The 18,725-nt window shown below is 36.3% G+C and overlaps 2 protein-coding genes across 2 annotated transcripts; both read right to left on the bottom strand.

Annotated features, from left to right (window-relative positions):
• Positions 1 to 936: 936 nt before the first annotated feature.
• On the bottom strand, positions 937 to 8,414 carry LOC137729247 (protein EXECUTER 1, chloroplastic). Its single transcript, XM_068468116.2, has 12 exons — positions 7,824 to 8,414; positions 7,570 to 7,686; positions 7,406 to 7,471; positions 7,129 to 7,235; positions 6,254 to 6,335; positions 3,988 to 4,707; positions 3,770 to 3,893; positions 2,896 to 3,065; positions 2,550 to 2,624; positions 2,317 to 2,409; positions 2,054 to 2,201; positions 937 to 1,233 (listed from the first exon to the last, which is right to left on the bottom strand). Exons 1-11 carry the CDS (start codon positions 8,211 to 8,213, stop codon positions 2,109 to 2,111), a joined length of 2,037 nt encoding a protein of 678 aa, XP_068324217.2. The 5' UTR covers positions 8,214 to 8,414; the 3' UTR covers positions 937 to 1,233; positions 2,054 to 2,108.
• A 1,002-nt stretch (positions 8,415 to 9,416) lies between these two features.
• Positions 9,417 to 12,523, bottom strand: BETA-UP (beta-ureidopropionase). The gene is made up of 6 exons (XM_068467773.2): positions 12,017 to 12,523; positions 11,246 to 11,353; positions 10,763 to 10,951; positions 10,436 to 10,663; positions 10,129 to 10,353; positions 9,417 to 9,938 (listed from the first exon to the last, which is right to left on the bottom strand). The coding sequence occupies exons 1-6, from the start codon at positions 12,137 to 12,139 to the stop codon at positions 9,573 to 9,575; spliced, it is 1,239 nt and encodes a 412-aa protein (XP_068323874.2). The 5' UTR covers positions 12,140 to 12,523; the 3' UTR covers positions 9,417 to 9,572.
• Positions 12,524 to 18,725: the final 6,202 nt, after the last annotated feature.

The raw sequence follows: 18,725 nt of genomic DNA, 5'->3' as shown, positions 1-18,725 counted from the left end.
AAATAATAAGTGTCATAAGTCATCTTAGGTGTCAGATGTTAATCGGTGGTATTCCAGCTCAGCAACTATAGAAAAATTTCTCTTATTTTTTTAATTATTTTGTGCTCATGTGTCAAAATTTTATTGATAGTTAATTAGTTATAACTGATAAGTAATAATTAATAATGAAACGACTAATTTTCCCTTAAAATTGATAGAATTGATTTCACAATCTAACTGCAAGAGATTAATTGACTGATTTTTAGTAGTTCAAAGAGTTAATTTACTAAAAAAAATAGTTCAAGAAGTTATACCACAGCTTACCCAAAAAGAAAAAGCTCTTCCCTTTTGGTGTTTGATTTTCAATTTTGTGGGTACTTTGATCAACTGGCATGAGTTTTTAACTACGTTTGAATTTTCCTTTAAAACCTCATATTTGTGTATTTTTAAGGGTTAAAAATCTTCTCTCTTTTTCTTAAAATGTGATCAAATGATAACTTCGTCACGGCAGTTTATTTTTTCAAGAACTAAAAAACCTTATAGAAACATTTCATCATCTTCTAGTTACCATCATGTTATTCACAAACGCAAACCCAAGACTGCCGTGTTGGGGATTGTGCACTTCTGCACGTGACCCACACACCCCCTTTTGTAATGCTTCTTTATTTGGCATGGGTTCATCCTTACGGACCCAGACACGAGTTGCCTACCCCAACCTCTGATTTTATTAGCATGAAACCGCCGTTTCTTACTCCTTCGAAGAATGCAGTCGTTTATTCGCGCGCCTACGCCACATTCGATGATCCTCTTCAGGTTGCCAGAAACACTCATCCTCAGGTAAATCAGACAGAACATGTCTCTACACAGTAACACAATGCTTCTGTGCTGGTCAGTGGTAAAAAGAAAGAGGAGCCAAAACAGCGAGCCAATTGTTTGGCTGCAGCGAAAAAACCCATGGGTCTCTAAATGGAGGAGTATTACTCGAGCTAAATGGAATATATACATGTGTGTGTGTGTTTTTATGCACGCACTTGTGCTCATCCGAATAAGTTTGAGAAGTACGCAGAATGTACTTGGTATACGTTGTTCTGAGGCTGCTTCGGAGGAGCGAAAGGTGCAATCGCACAGAGCTCCAAAACGTTGCGACGTTGCTTTGGAGCTATCTATTCTATTGCATTCCAAAGCTTCAGCGCAGTTGCTTTTGAGTTAACATGCTTGCAAATGCACCAGTAGACATAGTAAATATCTTCTAAACTGCATAACACAAGAGGCAGCAAAGGAAACCTTCATCAGAGGGGAATGCATCAACTATCATACTGGTGTTGTATTCAAATAACTTGTTATTCACATATTACATAGGAATACAATCACAAAGGAAAGCCTGCTAACGATGATTAGTAAATTCACGACGGATGTCCATACAAGAAAACCACCAAAACGTCCCTCCTTTCAAAGAGCATGGCTGGTTATAGTTGATGGGTTATAATAAGGCCACTGTCACATCCGCACATCACCTCTTATCAGCTCTTTAGAAAGAAATCCTACATAATACTATACCATGCTCACAACTAACTGTATATATAGTCTAAGCCTTTCCGCAGTATAATCTATTGCACCAACTCATCTACTCATTACACCACCCCAAATCTATTGCACCAACAATAAAAAAAAAACGTTAAATCTAGTAATGAAACATATAGGCCTGGTGCCTTAATATCCCCTTTTAAGTTTGATCGCCCCTCTTTTGAGATGATTAATACAAATTTCAGATAAGTACACTATAATCATATCGAACACCCCACCTTATGGTTTGTTACATTACGTATCAAAAGTTAATTACCAACTCAAATTAAAATGATGCTGTGTAATGTAGCAAAAAATTGTCACTGGAATTTAGAGAACTCCAATGTATGCAAGCAACTTTCAGGAGAACAGGGATTGAACTAACTCCCTAGACAAGATATGAGTTTATGACGAATTGCAGAGTTGATTAGCAGAAAACACAGCAACATTTGTGGTATTACTCTAAAATATCAATAGTTTGAATGAATAATTTTAATGAGAAAGAACTTACCCTACAAAATTTCGCAAAAATATCTATCAACTGCAATGTTATGTACAATGGAAAGCTACTCTTGAAGCCTCAACCGATTGAAGAACGCCAAGAAATGATCCTCAGGAGCCCAGTAAACAAATCCAACAACAGGTCCACCCTTAATGTACTGCAACAGTTTCATAAAGGTATATCATATAGTCACTATGCATTCTAGAGATACTGAATGAGTACTTTCTGAAATAAAAACACAGGAAAATATACAAAGCAGAGAAGTATAAAACCTTCCCGTCAAGAATAACAAGTTCACCATCGACCCATCGGGGATTGCGAAACCCTGGCTCAGCAAGCCTCCCCTGTCCTTTATATCGAGCAACCTGAGTTTCCAAAACAAATAAAAATCAAGAAAAGAAACTCTTCTGAAGAAAGGAAACACACGCACGCCAAGTGGACGAAAGATAAAGAAAAATAATAAGTGATCAGAAAATATTCTATCTAACAAGCTCTAAGACCATACCACTCCAAATTCTTCTGGTATAATCCCTTTATGAGGAAGCTGATATCCTTTCCCAATCTTTGCACGAAATGCCACCTGCAGAAACCAATTGATAAGGTACAAGGACCAAGTTTCAGAAAAACTAGGTAACTAGTCAATGAAAAACAAAACTTAAGCCCAAATGCTCATTCCAAAGTTGAGACCAGCGCTTTGGAATAACTAAGGTGGTTTCCAGTCAACCAAGTCTTAACAACTTGTATCAGCAAGAAAAATAGCCTACGAAGTTTTGTTTCAATACAAAATACCCTATGAGGTTTTATTTCAATATAATGTTATGAAGCTAGAAATAATAAAAAAATTAAATTACCTGGCCAGCAGGTACATAAGGATCCCCAGTAAGTTTTAAGGCTTCTACATATTCATAAAACTCAAGGTTTAGAGGCTCTTCAGTCCCTCCATCCTCTTTCCATTGACCAAATTTACGTCTCAGGTGAATAACTTCTGAGGTGTGGAGCCCATGAGCACCAATGTAAATCCCTGATAAAATGAACCTATGTGAGCTGAAGAGTTTATCAAGGATTCTAGAAACAAAACAGGGTAATCAACCAAAAGAACTTCTGCACAGCATCAAACATTACTTTTTTCTCTCCCTTTTTTCGGAGGAGGGAGAGATCAGAAACCAGATTTCAGTAATCAAAAGGTGGAAAAGAAAATAAATCCACTGAATTCAGAGTCTACAAACTAACAAGCTCCTACTAATAAAAGTATAATACAAGCAAGTTTGGCAATAAATCCTTTTAAAGAATAGCAACCCTCCGGTAATAAAAAGTTGTGTACAAAAAACTTCCCAAAATTATAAAGAGGGGAAAGGACAATATGCTTATTTGGGATATACCTAGAGTGATGGAAAAAGAGATTAGAGTGGGACATTAGATGAAAGGAAATTAAGTGTTACTTGGGAGATGGTTGCGGAGATCTCTATTAAACAGGCACATATGAGTCACATGAATATGGCTGGGATTCCAAGATAGTGATCAAGGGATGATGTCTCTGTCTATGGATACACAATTCTCAAGGGATCAACTTCTTTTTCTTCTTCTTGTCACTTTATGGTGGGACAAGGAGAAACAGTAAAATTTTGGGATGGATGTTGGGTTGGGGAAACAGATTTGTGCTCACTTTCCTCCTCGTTATAGCATCAAAAAGTGTAAAAGATAAAACATAATTTTGAAGAAAATCACCATTTAAAGGATCTGGAGAAGCCGGCATTTCAATGCGATTGAAAGTGGTTGTTCCTGACAGTGGTTGATGGTCATTAACCTGGCTGAGAGCAAGATTTATTAACTCGCCAACATCTTTGAGTACCTGATAGTCAAAACATAAAATAGAATAGCAAGAACTTTTAGTGTATAAACAGTGGTGGATGTTGTTCAAATTGTACAGTGAAAATTCAGCCCACCTTCTGTGGTATCTTCTCTTTACCCATGAACTTAGAGAGATCAAACATAACATTATCAATGCTTTGTTGACCTCCAAGTTTAGCTTTTTTATCCACAGAAGACTGTTCCCTTCCACGGGAATCCTGTTGGTTAATATCTTTCTCAACAGTAAAGGAAAATGATAAACGTCCCTTCTTCTCTATTTTAGCAGGTACTCGGAGCAAATTTTTAGTAGGCGGTCTGCTTGATAGTTTCTGCCCAAGACCACCAACAACAACTTTGACAGCAATTTCACGTCGTTCTGCATTTTGAATAATTCCAGGATCAGCATCCAGTTCAATGACATCTGTCTCTTCGTCACCTTCAACCTGTTCTTCATCTTCAGCATCTAAACTCTCTATTTCACTATCCTTATCTTCATCATCTTCCTCAATAATCTGTTCAATCACTTTCGATATTAGATCCCTGTCTACCTTCCCTGGTGAGGTCACTTTCAAAACCTTGACCTTCACATTAGGAATCATATCTCTCAAGAAACTTTGAAAACCAGAGATGTCCTCAGAAAGATCAGAGCCATCATCTGAATCATCACAATCTTCAGCATCTTCACTATCTGCAACAAATAGATCACCTTTTTCTTCAGTTGAATCAAAGGGATTCAAGCTGCCACTGGCATCCAATGATTTGGAGCTAACTCGTGAAGAATCCTGAAACACCCCTCCCTGCTTTAAATACACAGCCTGAAATTTATGGCATAGAAATATTAAGTACATTAGCTGCAAATTTCTAAGCATACAAATTGATAAATCATACTTGTGCATTAGACAAGCAATAAGTAATTAATGAAATACCACTTCAAAATTATCATTTGTTATTCCAATCCTATTTCACACCGAAGAATAATTTAAGTCTTCACTAACTTACACCAAATGCCATTGCTTATATATTAAAACCAGACTGGATCGACACAAATATAGGATTGACCAGGAACTAGAACAACTGGCCACTTCATTAACTAACCCCCAAAACGGGTTTGGTCAGTTGAACCAACATTAAACAAAATTGTTATTAAGAAAAGTAACCTCTTCCATATCTAGAGACTGATAGGCAACTTGAAGCACAAACTGTACCCATAGTTCTTCCACACTACACCTTTATAATACTCTAATGTCCTATTCCTTTCCAGACAAATGATCCAATTACCACTAAGAGCTGCATCCTCACAGGATTTTACCCTTCATTCCACCACCAAAAGGAAAAGGTCTTTTGTTTTCAGTCAATAATGTGCAACATCCTGCTGGAACCACACAGCTCACCCTGCCTCACCGAATAATTTTGACCATAACCTACAGCTAGTGGACAGTGCACAAGTAAATCATCAGCACTTTCTCCCTTCTCCTTACACAGATTTTTTTGGGAAAACAAATGTTAATTGTCATAAAAGTCAGAATTTTATTTTTGAAAATTTTCATTTGACAAAATCTAAAAAGTATTCAACAATCTAAATTTTTGTAGTTGAATATTCAACACTACAATTAAAATACTGATGTGCGTATATTATGTCATTCTAATTGAACCTCCAAACTGGCCCTGGTCAAACCTCTACGCTTGCCCATCCCTCTTCTGTTTTGAAGATAATATAGTTCGGCAACATAACGATATCATCCTATGAATCTAGACAGCACATTCAAATTAGTCAACGGTCCAAACTCAGTTTGTCAAAATAACCATCTTATGGTGCCAGACTATCCGGCAAGATAAAATTTCATAATTCAAGATTTCATCGACCATGGATTTCAGATGCATGTGATAACAGATTCTTTATATAAATAAAATACCCGAATCTGTGTATTTGATGAAGAACACTCAAAGGCATCTTACCATTATTTGTTTTGGGATCTTGTGTGATTTTTATATGTTTAAAAATCCTACCCTTTTTTGTTGTGGAACATTACTTACTCTTTTATATTTCGTCCATTATGTTTCACTGCTTGTTATTATTGAAGATTAAAGGTTTCTCTTAGGGTTTGCTGCCTAAATGAAATTTTTTTAATGTAAGATTTTGAAGGGGCAGGTTTTGAGAAGCAATATTGAAAAAGAGAGTTCTCTTCTATTTTCCTATGGTTCTTGACATTTTTCAAAGGCATGCAAAGTAATTAAGTCAAAACAGTCCCAAGCATTTACTGGAAAATGCAAGCCTATTATTGCCCATTTTAAATTTCAACCACTAGAAAGTTGTAATTTATGCATTAGATTAAACTAAAAAATTCTACATGACAAGATTACCTGCTGTCTGTATTCACCATTCTTATTTGCTGTTAAATAAATCTCAAAGAGTGGGACACCAGCTGCAGCAGTAGCAAGCTCCCTGAAGAAGATGAAAGTTAATAAAAAAATACATATTGCAGGAAGAACCAGTAGTGTGCAGAATGGAAAAATCCGTTCTGCAGAAATTACTTGAAACCCAAAGTAAAATTTTAAATGGAAACTACATAAGAATATATAAGTCTTAACAAAACCAGAAGTACAACAAAAAATGAGACATGAGAAGTATTCCATAAATATATCTTATACAGTGTTTTGGGTTAATCGTGGTGGAGAACCGCCTAATAGCCTTGCTGATGTAATGATGATTTCGGGTTAATCGCGGCAGAGCACCGCCTAAACCACTTTTTAGATTACTGGTGATAAGTAGGGACATGCACGGGGAATTTTTAAAACAGTATCTTGCTCCTAGTATAATCAGATCCAATTCAGTAGCATCCCTTGTTTTTAGACTCCTGTTCTTTTTTGGCGAGAACATATGCAAAGCCACTCAGACAAACTAGCATCTAAAATGGGTATAGATAAAAGTCAGCTTAAGAAAAGGAAAAAGGGGTTATCCCAGGCCCTCATAAATCTTCACGAACAATAAACAAATAAGATGCTGAAAATCAATTCATTAGTCTTCGTCAGTTTGGATTCCCCTATGCTAACATGCATCGACTCTTTGTCTTCTCAACCCCCATACTTCTCCCCACTGCTTCATATTAAACCTTTAGGTCTTACTTTTTATTGGTTGAGAAGCTAGTGTTACCAAATAACCAATTCTCTGCTGGTCTTGGTTACAACAAAAAACAAAAGGTACACCATAAATTAAACAAACAAAGCAAAAAACTTACCAGGGACTGTAACTCCTTGCGACATATCTTCCATGCTCCGCAGTTACTCGAATAATTATGCCACGGGGATCCTTCTTATCTTTAGAAAGACCAGCCCACCAACCCACCTAGAACCCAAAATTGGAAGTACACATATAATTAAACCAAGCGCAGTTTTATCAATGCCCAATTGAAATTCGACAACCCAAACACACTTAATCCAAATGCATCAAACTGAAACACAGGTACATTTTCACATTAGTAATCAGAAACTCATTTCCTTGTTGAATTGACTAACCAATCCGGCACCAGCATTATCTCGGAAAAATGCGGCGTCCTGGTATCGTTCTTCCTGTATAGCTCTCTGAAATTTGAAATCGAACAAAATCTCTTTTCAGAGAATGAAAACCAAAATTAGAGTGCAAACAAAGAAGGTAAGTGAAGGGAGGTAAAAGCACATACATTGAGATGAGAAATGACTCTTCCAACGACGTCGTTTGCAGCTGCAGCGGCAATTGCAACTTTGAGCCTCGCAGCATCCTCAAAGTCCTGTGCATATACAGCCCGACCCAACTGCAACTGTTCAAGTTTCAAACACAAAATTCACATAAATAAGCAAAATCATCATCGCTTGTAGATATATAAATACACATATACATATATATATATATATATAGAGAGAGAGAGAGAGAAGGAATTGTTGTAAAAGTAGAGACCTTGAGAAGGGAGACAAGGCGCTCTTGTTGTTCGACCTCTAAGAAATGGCGGCGCCAGCGATCCCAGTCCCAATCAAGGTCGTCGGTCTGAAACGATGCGGATTGGGCGTCTGGTTGTGGTCTAAAATTGACGCAAGAATCGAGGCCTTTGACGGCGTTTTTGATGAGGTTCTGGAGCGCAGAGTCCCATCTCCATTGAGTTGAGTCGGAGGAGGAAGAAGGGGTCTTCTGGCATTGGCAGAGGGACGAATCGGGAAACCTCGAGGAGAAGGTGGTTTGGGAATGGGAGGAAGGGTAGAATGCTCTTTTGGCGACGGAGGAGGGGTATGGTTTGAGGTTGGGGAAGTTGAGCTTGTGAGGACTTGGGGTGGGAGCAGATACGGAAGCCATTGATACAGCACAGAGAGAGAGAGAGAGAGAGAGAGAGAGAGAGGAGGATATGTGTTGCGTTGGTGCGTGCGCGCGTCTTGTTTTTGTGCATGAAAAAGAGGGGCGAGAGGGGCCGCTGTGGCCGCCAAACTAGTGGATAAGGTCGTCTTACACACTCGTGATGTTCAATTGGCAGAACAACATGAAAACAATAAACCAATCATTTATGAAATTCAAATAGATTTTTTATAATAAATGATATCATAGAGAGGTAAACTAAGTCTCATAATAAATTAGTAATGATGTAATTCAAATTCTTCTTTATCGATAATTGAACCTAAAACCTTTCACTTACAATTTGTAACATGAGAAAAAAAATTTAGATCTAATAAGTTGTACATAAAAATATTACGGTGGTCAGAACACTCAAATAGAAAACTTGTAACGCAGTATATGCGGCTGAAAATAATGTCAATTATTTATTCAAAAGCAAGCAACCAAAAGAAAAAAAGGTTTTTCAAAATTTTAACAGTAAAATCTTTATTTTTGTGCTTTTTTACCAAATATTTAATAGTTAAAAATTTTAGAATCTCAATTTACAAAACACTAAAAAAAATTCAAAGTTTATAATAAGATCATAAGGAGGAATTCTTTTATGCGCTACTCTGTAGATAATACAACGTGCTACAACAGCACGGTGACATGGTATATCCATTTGATTTTGTACATTAGAATTTCTCCAAAAAAAAAAAGAGTTTTAATCCTCGTCGGATCCTCTTTATGAGGATTTTAAGACTTCATAAATTGTGTCCGTTCATCGTACATCGTGTAGTTAGAAATCATTTTAAATATTTTTATTTAAACGATAAACGGACACAATTCACGAATTCCCAAAATTCTTACCAAAAGGATTCGGAGAAGATGCTTTAGGCTCAAAATGTACACCTCTATCTTGGGGGATAAAGCAAAAAGGACCAACCCGCTCCACCAGCCGAATCGAACTAATTCACCCAGTTTGTTTCGGTTTTTAACTCAAATTTGTAATTTTTAGACTAAACTTTAGTTAGGCCTAAACCCAATTAAGCAGTTTTACTACCTATATTGATTTGGTGTTGATGATGGTGATTTTCATCCCTTCTCGTCTTTTTTTCGACTGCTCATGTATACTTTTGCATTTGTTTTAGTCAATCTTCACCGTCCACTTCCAGAACTGCTCACGGGCTATTGAAGAAAACTTCAGTTGGAAGTATCTGTAAGAACTGGATTCTACAGATACCCAACATTTTTATTTTGAAACTGAAGAGAAATGGATTCTTACAAATGCATTTTTTGAAATCACATGTTACATGTTCAGATTGCATGCCTACTTGAAACTAAAACTCAGGGAGACTTCTTATGCAACAAGGGATCGCAAATGACTTGGGGCTCAAAATCCGGCTTCACGTAACGAGCAAGCAGGTCTGCATACAGGTCATAACGAGCAGTCATTCGGAATCCCCACTTGTCTTTTAACTGCCTGCAGAGGTTGAGGTCCATGTCCGAGATCAACAAGCCATCCCTATGGCGTGAAAGAGATGGAGTGCACGAGGCATCTGGGGCTGAAACATGGCTGGATCCATAGAAATGCCCAAAATCTGCATGCCCTGGCTTCCCATCACCAGAAGTGAATGGATTTGGGAAAACCTCAGTTCCTACACGGTTGATTGATCCAACAAAGTAGCTATTTGCAATTGCAGCGTTACGAGCCTATAACACAGAACAGTCCAACCGTGTGTTAGTTGATGACTACGGGAAGAAATAGTGGACCCTATAAAATGAAGAATGAGTAAACACTAAACAGTAACTTAGTTCAGGCCAGACGGATTTGCAGATTAAAAGAGAGAAATTAAAGCAAAGCAGTGACGCGTGAAAATGAAACAGATGAGCAATAGTTAACCTCAATGGGCCACATTGGTTCACTGAGTTCACCCACAGTGGCGGAAGGGTTGAAAACAATCTCTGCACCATTCAAGCCAAATGCTAACCAATTCAAAGGATGATGCCTTCCATAGCATATATTAACAGCAATTTTTCCATAAGCCGTCTCGAACACTGGATGCCCAGTATTCCCTTCCATATAATAAGTACTCTCGTTGAAGTCGCCAACTCTTGGTATATGGTTCTGTCAGCTACCATTCTTCAGTATGCATTAAACAGAAAAGATATAACGTATAACATAAAAACAGATAAACTAATTCGCTTACCTTTCGGTGCTTGCCAATTATGTTTCCATTATTACCAATTATGACTGCAGTGTTCCAGATAGTATCTCCATGATTGACATCTCTCTCAAGAATTGGACTTATAATGACCATGTTATACTTCCTTGCAAGATCCTGGATAAATCGCGTTGATTCCCCATCTACAGGCTCTGCAAATTCACACCACCTCTTCTCCCGCGTGCAAAAGGCAAACGGCATCGTCCATGCTTCCTGTGTTAAATTGAAATGAATTCGCTTGGAATTATCAGACACCAGTAGAAATTAAATCAGAAAGAGTTTCACCCAACATGGCACAAGGGCATGACCAACCTGCAAGCATAACACGTTGACACCTGAAGCACCTGCAGCATCAATTATTGGCTTTACTTTCTCAAAGATTGCCCTCTTCTGGTCCGAAAAGTGGGCAGTAGTTGGAAGAGCAATTGAGTTTTGAATGAGACCAACCCTAACTATTCGGGGTTCTCTCAACAACTCTTTGTCAGCAAGAAAGCAGTAGGCCTGAAAGAATAGATAAAAAAATTCAGACCAGTCAGGGAGAAATTGATTTCAGGATAAGCCATATGAAAGTGCACAAGTATAAAAACTCCATTACATTTGCATAAAAGAAAAGCTCAATGAGCTAAGGGGTAACAAAGAGATGATTTCCATAACAATTTCGAGACTCAATACGCCTTGATGTACTTTTGCAAATTGCAGTGAGAGCCTTAGCAGACCTCCATTGATTATGAATTACTCGTATGTGAACGGTACAGTTATGCCATCGCAAAAAAAAAGTTAAGAGTAACTTCCTACCTGGAGGTCAAAATCATGTCCTGAAGAGAGAGCCTTAGCAGATTCTGGGAGAGAAATTGTTTCAAGTGCCTTGCCGCAATTCAGACCCAAAAGAATACGGCTGACTTCCTGAAAAAGTTAATTGCATCATAAAAAATGATAAGCCATAACATGTCCGAGTCCGTTCAATGCAAAATAACAAATAAAACCAACTATCACGGAAGAGATATAATCTGATTTATACGGAAACTGCAAGAATTTTAATTCACTCCGGGATCAGTATTTAGAAATTCAATTCCCGAAAGGGAAACGAGAAACAGAAGAATACAATAACATTACAACAACAACCACCACCACCAAACAACAACAACCAAGCCTTATCTTGCTAAGCGAGGTCCGCTGTATGAATTTTTTTATGCCATTACACATCCAATTTTTTTTCAGGTAGCAACCATGCCAAACAAGCAAATTAACAGCCAATTTAATGTAAATGGTATTTAGAGTCGAGAGAGATACTATATTCTAAATAAATGTGACGAACAAAGGTTTGTGCACTCGAGTTTGAATTTCCCTTCCCGTAGTCTTAGACAATCGTTTCACTTGTATAAAAGGAAGGATATGAACAACTGGATTAGCTGAGTTATTTTCCGATTTGGTAATGAACAGAACAATCCACCGTGCAAATCTGAAAAGCAGATCCTGATCGGAATCGTTGAGCCACTCCAGAATCGATAGGCAGCCCAGCCCAGAAATATTGAAAGAATGAATCAAATAAATGAGAAAATGGATCACCTGGAAGAGATGGGGTTTGAGATTGGCGCTCAAGAGGTGATGGAGTGAGTCGTACCCACAAACGGAACCCTCACGAGAAGAAGCCTCGTCAACTTTTCCATCGATGGCGTCTGTTTTCTCCATTATTCGTCTCTCTCCTCTTCTTCCTCCTCTGGATTTTTGACTGCAGACCGCAAACTGCGGAGTAGTAGTAGGTGATACGTTTCTCCAGGTGCTGCTGGTGCTGATGATTATTAAATTATTCAAATTGTCTGACAAACTTGAAACTTACAAAAAACCGATTCCGCTCCTATGAATATTCTAACGGAATTGGATCCTCTCCGTGACAATGCTTCGGGATCTACTGACCGGACATCATAGATGGTTAGATTTTGATTTAAAGTTTATAATCATTATAATTTTATAGAGACTCTCTGTCTGTTTTGATCCAACAATTCATGTTGTCCAATCGGTAAAATCCTGAGGCATTACCTCATAGAGGATCCAATTCCTTTTCTAACCTCTCCACGCTAATGCATTATTCGATTTTTTATATATATTTTTTATGCAACAAATAGAATAAATCAAATTAAATTTAAGAGGAATAAGAAAATGAAAACTAATGAAAAGTACGTTAAAAGTTTGCATTTTAACCAAAAATCATTCTATAATTTTATTTAATGATAAGGACAAAAAAAATAATAAAAACAAAAAATAACATCACAAAAGTGCGTGCATTGCAAATTCTGTAAACTTACCATATATATTGCAGCCTTACACCTTTTATTATTATTTTCTTTAGTAGCTTCAAACTCTAGCCTCATAGCCCCACGTGCCTCTTTCCTCTTTCTTTATTTCATGTTTAGGAGCTTTAATGATGATAGTTAGTACTTTCAATGCTCCCCTCATGTTCCCGCTCTTGTCATTTTCAACGAAAATGTAATAAACTATCTCACATAATAATCTTAACTAATGATTTCCTATTTGAACTTTTTGTAAGAATGGAATAGGCTCTCATCTTTCCAAAAATTAGAGAAAGACCTGTTATCTTCATACTTAAATGACTAATTGCTTTGGATGACATTTCTTAAAGAGATTCGACCATCATAATACTTTTGACGACATTCTCGTGTATAGAATAATTATTTGGGTTTGCTATTCATTGTTAGAATGTTCACGACTCATCCATTAATCAGTATAACAACTAATTGAAAAACACAACTAATCATTTGTATCTAGTTAATGTTGATGACATGCCTTTTCCAAGTTTATTTTTCAAACCATTGCCCACTAATTTCTTGGCCCCCAAAACCATAGATGTTAGTGTGCATTTTCTAGTTGAGCTTCATTTGTTGTCCATTGTTTTCTCTGCCATGGTTAATGAAATAGTGATAGTACCAGTGTTCAGTTTAATAAATAGTTAGTGTTTAGTTTACGAAATAGTGATAATATTAATGTTTAGTTTAAGAAATAGTCAATGTTCAGTTTACAAAATAGTGATAGTATTAGTATTCAGTTTAAGAAATAGCCAGTTTTCAGTTTAAGAAATAGTGATAATACTAGTGTTTGGTTTAAGAAATAGTTAGTGTTTTGCTTACAAAATAGTGATAATATAAGTGTTCGGTTTAAGAAATAGTTGGTGTTTAATTTACAAAATAATGATAGTACTAGTTTACAAATTAGTGATAGTAATAGTGTTCGGGTTAAGAAATAGTTAATGTTTAGTTTACGAAATAGTGATAGTATTAGTGTTCAGTTTAATAAATAGTCAGTTTTTAATTTACGAAATAGTCATTATTCAGTTTAAGAAATAGTGATAGTACTAATGTTCGGTTTAAGAGTTAGTCATTATTTGGTTTGAGAAATAGTTAGTGTTAAGTTCTAAATATAATCAGTGTTCGATTCTATAAATAATCAATGTTCAGTTGTAAAAATAACTAGTGGTAACATGACATGACACAAATTCAAAAAAAATTGTCCAGACTAAAGATAAAATCACTATTTCGAAATTGAAGTAAGCATTGGTTATCAAACTGAAAAATGAAAAATTTTCTTTATTTTTTGTCTTGTAAATATTTTTACTTAGTTTGATCCAAAAAAATTATGAAACAATAGTCAAATAAATATACAATAAAATAAAAAGTAAAAATTGTAATATTTATGGAGTGAGAGTAGAGTGATATGAGAGATGGGAGAAAAAAAAAAACTAATGAAAATTATTTGAAAACTTTGAGTTTTAATGATAAGGACAAAATAAAGGATAAAATGAATAGTAATATGATTGACTTTTTAGTGTTAAAATGTGGTTTAGTACCGCGGACTTTTCGTTAAAACTCTGCAAAAAAAATTGATGTGAATGTGTGAGTTGAGAGGAGAGAGAAATTTGACGGGAATATGTGAAAGAGGGGAGAGAGAGGAGCTAATAACAATGGAGGGAGAAAGAGAGAGGTAGGGAAAGTATGTGTGACTGAGCGATGAGACATGCGCGTCAGATTTTGTTTTTGATTTTTTTTTAATTATTATGTTAAATTTTTGTCCTTTTTTTTATTTATTAAAACTTAAGTATTTTTTATTAAAATTTAAACCCTCTTTATTAAATAAAGTTAGTGTATAATTTTTATTAATAAAAAGTTGAGAGAATTGATTTTCATTAAAGCTTCCTACAAAAGTGTGTATCCATTATTTTTCTCTTTTATATTGAAATTATAATCAATGGTTTTTTTTTTTTTTTTGAGAGCTTTATATGTAAAGACAAAAACTTTCACTATATTTCAAGAAACTTCACTAGTTTTTAAACATGTCAATGAGAAACAAAAACAACTAAACCGTCACCTAAAAACATGGAACTAATATTTTAAAATACAAACCATACCCCTAAGCCTTTATGAAACCAACCTTCATAACTCTAACAAAATTAATATGTGTCATAAACTCAACTCATCATCGACCATTTTTTCATAATCAGTTCAACTCGTCCTCGATTATTTTTGCAGAATCAGTTCAACCCGTCTTCAACCATTTGTGCAGAATCAGTTCAATCATTCTGTGATCATTTTTGCAGAATCAGTTCGATCAGTCATCGACCACTTTTGCAGATTCAGTTCAACCCATCATCCATCATTTTTGCAGAATCAATTAATCCCGTCCTCAATCTTGCAGAATCAGTTTATCCCGTCCTCGACCACTTTTGCAGAATCAGTTCAACTTGTTGTCATCATATATCACCATGCCTATGTGTGGACATTTGTTGTCATCCATTTAAAAACTCACCCATACACCAACTACTGTTTTCAAACTACTCAGCCTAGTATTGTTCTTAATGTTAGTAATTTAATAAAGTTGGTTACTTTTTTTATTTTAATTTTATAGCCAGTGAGTTGTGGATTTGAGATTCAATTCAACATTGGACAAACTAATACATAAAAAAAAAAATTAACAAAAAACAAATATTATCTTCAAAAGTAAACAAATTTCAACCATTTTGATCACAAGTGTCAACCACAGAGAAATCCAATCATCCAAAAAGTTTCTTTTTAAATTGTGACTATAAAACCACACTATTTATTGGATCTCTCAACAATGCATATTGCTTGAATGGTGCCCCCAAACAAAGAGAAATTATTCTAGGTTCCGGGCTCATTAGCTGACCTGGAGTCTACCAACCATACTTATCACCTGTTCATTTTTAACACCAACCCACTGCTTAAAGAAACATAAAAATATTTTGGGGTTTGCGCCCCACTCCTTCCTTTCTCCTTCTCCAGGAAACTGAAAGAACAAAAAAGATTTTTGCATTTACATTATTCAAAATCTATTTGATTTTAGAATTATGATGTCTCTTACAAATCATTTTTCAGTTGGCATGACTAGAGAAAAAGAAGCACAATGTACCAATTTCATATTTCAATATGAAGATTGGAGTTTCGGGTGGGTGTTCATGGTGGTGGGCATGATGTGGTTGTTGGGTGGAAGGAATCGATATCAAGTGGGTGATCTTGGGAGTGGCAGCGGCAGACATTTGGATGCAGGTGGTGGTGATTTTTACCCCTTTAGTTTCCTGGAGAAGGGAGAGAAAGGAAGGAGAGATAATGGGGCAATCCCCAATATGTTTTATTTTATAATTCTTTAAATTATGGGTTGTGTGAAAAATGAGGTGGTGGAATTCCGGTTGGTTAATGAGCCGGATGAATTGGAATCAATATTTCTTTAAAAAAAAAGAGAGAGAATAGAGCAATAAATGAAGAAATAAAAGTGTGAAAAAAGACCTTTTTACTATAAAAGATAATTTTGTAACTTACTCTCTAGAGAACAAAAAGGCAATAATGTCATATTTTACATGTATTAACTTTTGTCTCTCATTGTAATGTTTAAAAAGTATTGTCTCAATATACAATTAAGTACTAAAAGTATACTCTATGTGTAATTTTTCCTTTTTATTTTTATCTAAACAAATGATTTTTTTCATGAGGTATTTCACTACACATCGATGACAGACTATATGAGAGTTTCTATTTAGAGACTCTGACAGTCAACTTGGAGGAATATTCGAGTCTGTAACATATCTCTGGATGAAATAAACTTGGAATTTTGATAATATTCTGAATTTATAAAATGACATGCACCAATTCACTTGTTTAGAATCATAAATATAAAAAATTTAGAATTTATGCATGGAAAAAAAACTTGAATTTTGTGACCTCCAATTCTTAAATGTAGGAATTAAAATATTAAAAAATCATGGTTTATTTCGTTGTAGTATTGTTGCTTTTAATAGAAACCAAAAAAGTTATCTCCATTTTTGGAAGAGAAAAACCAAGGAAAAAAAATACCAAAAAAAAGAAGGCATTCCCACACGGTGGACTTGTTTCTAATTCAAAATTAACGGTGGACTCACTTTTTGAGTCCCTATCACATTTGAGGATTGCTTTGAGATATTCGACGAATTCCTATATATTAAGATACTTTGAGAACTTTTATTCCAATCCATTAGAAGCCTTTTCTTCTTTACTATTGTCGGAACTTTATTGATGATTTCCATTGGAGATGCTCTAATACTCTTCTCTATACAGCCTCTGTAACAACCCGTTCCAAATTTTACGTTTTTATTTTATTTTAAAAGCGTGAATTTACGAAATTGCTCTAGAGGCAAGGACTTTGACTTTTGTTGACCATCGACTTGAGAGATGTGGGACTTATTCTTTTAGCATATCCTCGTAGTACTCATTGGTACAAACGTATAGGCGAAAGCCATTTGCGAGTTCGGATTATAACGGTATAGTTATGGACATTTGAAATTAGTTATTTAAATATTTGAATTCCCTTCCTTGTGGGATTAGTGGACCAATTAAATTAAAGGGATAAGGAACCAATTAGAAGAAGAAGGGAAGCTTGCAGCCAATGAGAAAGAAAGAAGAAGAAAAAAAAAAAAAGAGGGGGGAAAGCTTCCCGTGCACCCATACCCGCACCACCGCGAGTCCATCTTCCAAGGCCGATTCCGGCCAACTCCGGTGGAGTTTTTGGATGCCACCACCACCATCTTGAAGCTCTCATTCCCCTCTACAAAACCCATCCAAGAACCACCTTGATTAACCATGGTGTGGGGCGGTTTGAGGCCACGAAAGTTGACGAAAATCAATGGTGCTCCGGCCACCCTTTTCGATTTTCCGGCAAATCCGCAAAGCGATGGCCGATGCCACCACTTGGGCTTTGTAGCCCATCATCCCAGGAGCAAAACCCAACCAACCTTGACCCCGTTGGACCACCGTAGACGACGAATCGACGTCGGGAAGTTTTAGGCACCCGTCGGCTTTGTGGGAAAAATTGACCATCTTCCGTCCACTTTTGGACTTCGTGGCAGGTATGAAAGTTTCTCCACTCACTGAGATATTCATTTCTGTGAAGTTTGAGAATTTTTAGAAATAATTGAATTTTCCGGCGAGTCGGGGCGGCCGACCGCCACCCGCGGCGGCGCGTGGCCAGTGGGCCGCCAATGCTATTTTTAGGCTATGTCAAATGTCTTGAATTCAGTTTTTTCATTTGAATGACGTAGGTTGATAGTTGGAACCTAAATTCGTTACGATACGTTACTTGATAAAAAAAGTGAATCGATGATCCGACCGTTGGATCGTCACCAAAATTGGATATATTATAATACGTAATATTTAAAATCATAGGAATTTATGGATCAGGAATCCGACTTACGGATCTTCCCGAATTGGATTTGTAAGTTAGTAAAATAAATGTTCACGGCCACTTGTTTTGGGCAATTGGCGGAGATCTAACCATTGGATCGTAATGAAATTTTAATATGTTATTCTAGAAATATATTTTGGATCGTTGGGAGTTTCGGATTGGAAATCTGATATGCGGATCTTCCGGGTCAAGTTATGCAGGGTTGTAAACCCTACCGTCGATCTTTGATCGACAGTTGACTTGTGGTCAATGGGTCTCAAACTATTTTAGAATGTCGTTGAGGTTGTGTTTTATGTGAATTACATATTCTACGGATAAGAGTTCTGAGATGTGATTTGATAATTGGTCACAGGGACCAATCATTCAGGACGCCTCGATGCGTGCGCTAGAGAATCATAGCGTGGACTCCAGGTGAGTGGATCTTTTCCTTTTTATCGTACATATTGTTGAGAGTTCTATCGACACTTTTAAATTGATTAGGCATATTACTTTCATAAATAATTATTGTGAATGCTTGAAGTACAATATGAACTACGAA

This window comes from Pyrus communis, chromosome 10, assembly GCF_041283825.1.
Source record: "Pyrus communis isolate YQ-2024b chromosome 10, ASM4128382v1, whole genome shotgun sequence".
NCBI lineage: Eukaryota > Viridiplantae > Streptophyta > Magnoliopsida > Rosales > Rosaceae > Pyrus > Pyrus communis.
Note: the sequence above shows the minus strand (reverse complement) of the source record. Positions and strands in the feature narration are given on the sequence as shown.

What these genes read in the sequence shown, in the direction of transcription:
- BETA-UP (XM_068467773.2), bottom strand. Translation starts at nt 12,139, where the DNA reads ATGGAGAAAACAGACGCCATCGATGGAAAAGTTGACGAGGCTTCTTCT. An exon ending in TCAAACCCCATCTCTTCCAG is followed by an intron (nt 11,354 to 12,016) that starts GTGATCCATTTT and finishes TAACTTTTTCAG; the next exon opens with GAAGTCAGCCGTATTCTTTT. An exon ending in GACATGATTTTGACCTCCAG is followed by an intron (nt 10,952 to 11,245) that starts GTAGGAAGTTAC and finishes CTATTCTTTCAG; the next exon opens with GCCTACTGCTTTCTTGCTGA.
- LOC137729247 (XM_068468116.2), bottom strand. Translation starts at nt 8,213, where the DNA reads ATGGCTTCCGTATCTGCTCCCACCCCAAGTCCTCACAAGCTCAACTTC. An exon ending in CTTATGTACCTGCTGGCCAG is followed by an intron (nt 2,625 to 2,895) that starts GTAATTTAATTT and finishes TGGTTTCTGCAG; the next exon opens with GTGGCATTTCGTGCAAAGAT. An exon ending in TACCAGAAGAATTTGGAGTG is followed by an intron (nt 2,410 to 2,549) that starts GTATGGTCTTAG and finishes TTGGAAACTCAG; the next exon opens with GTTGCTCGATATAAAGGACA.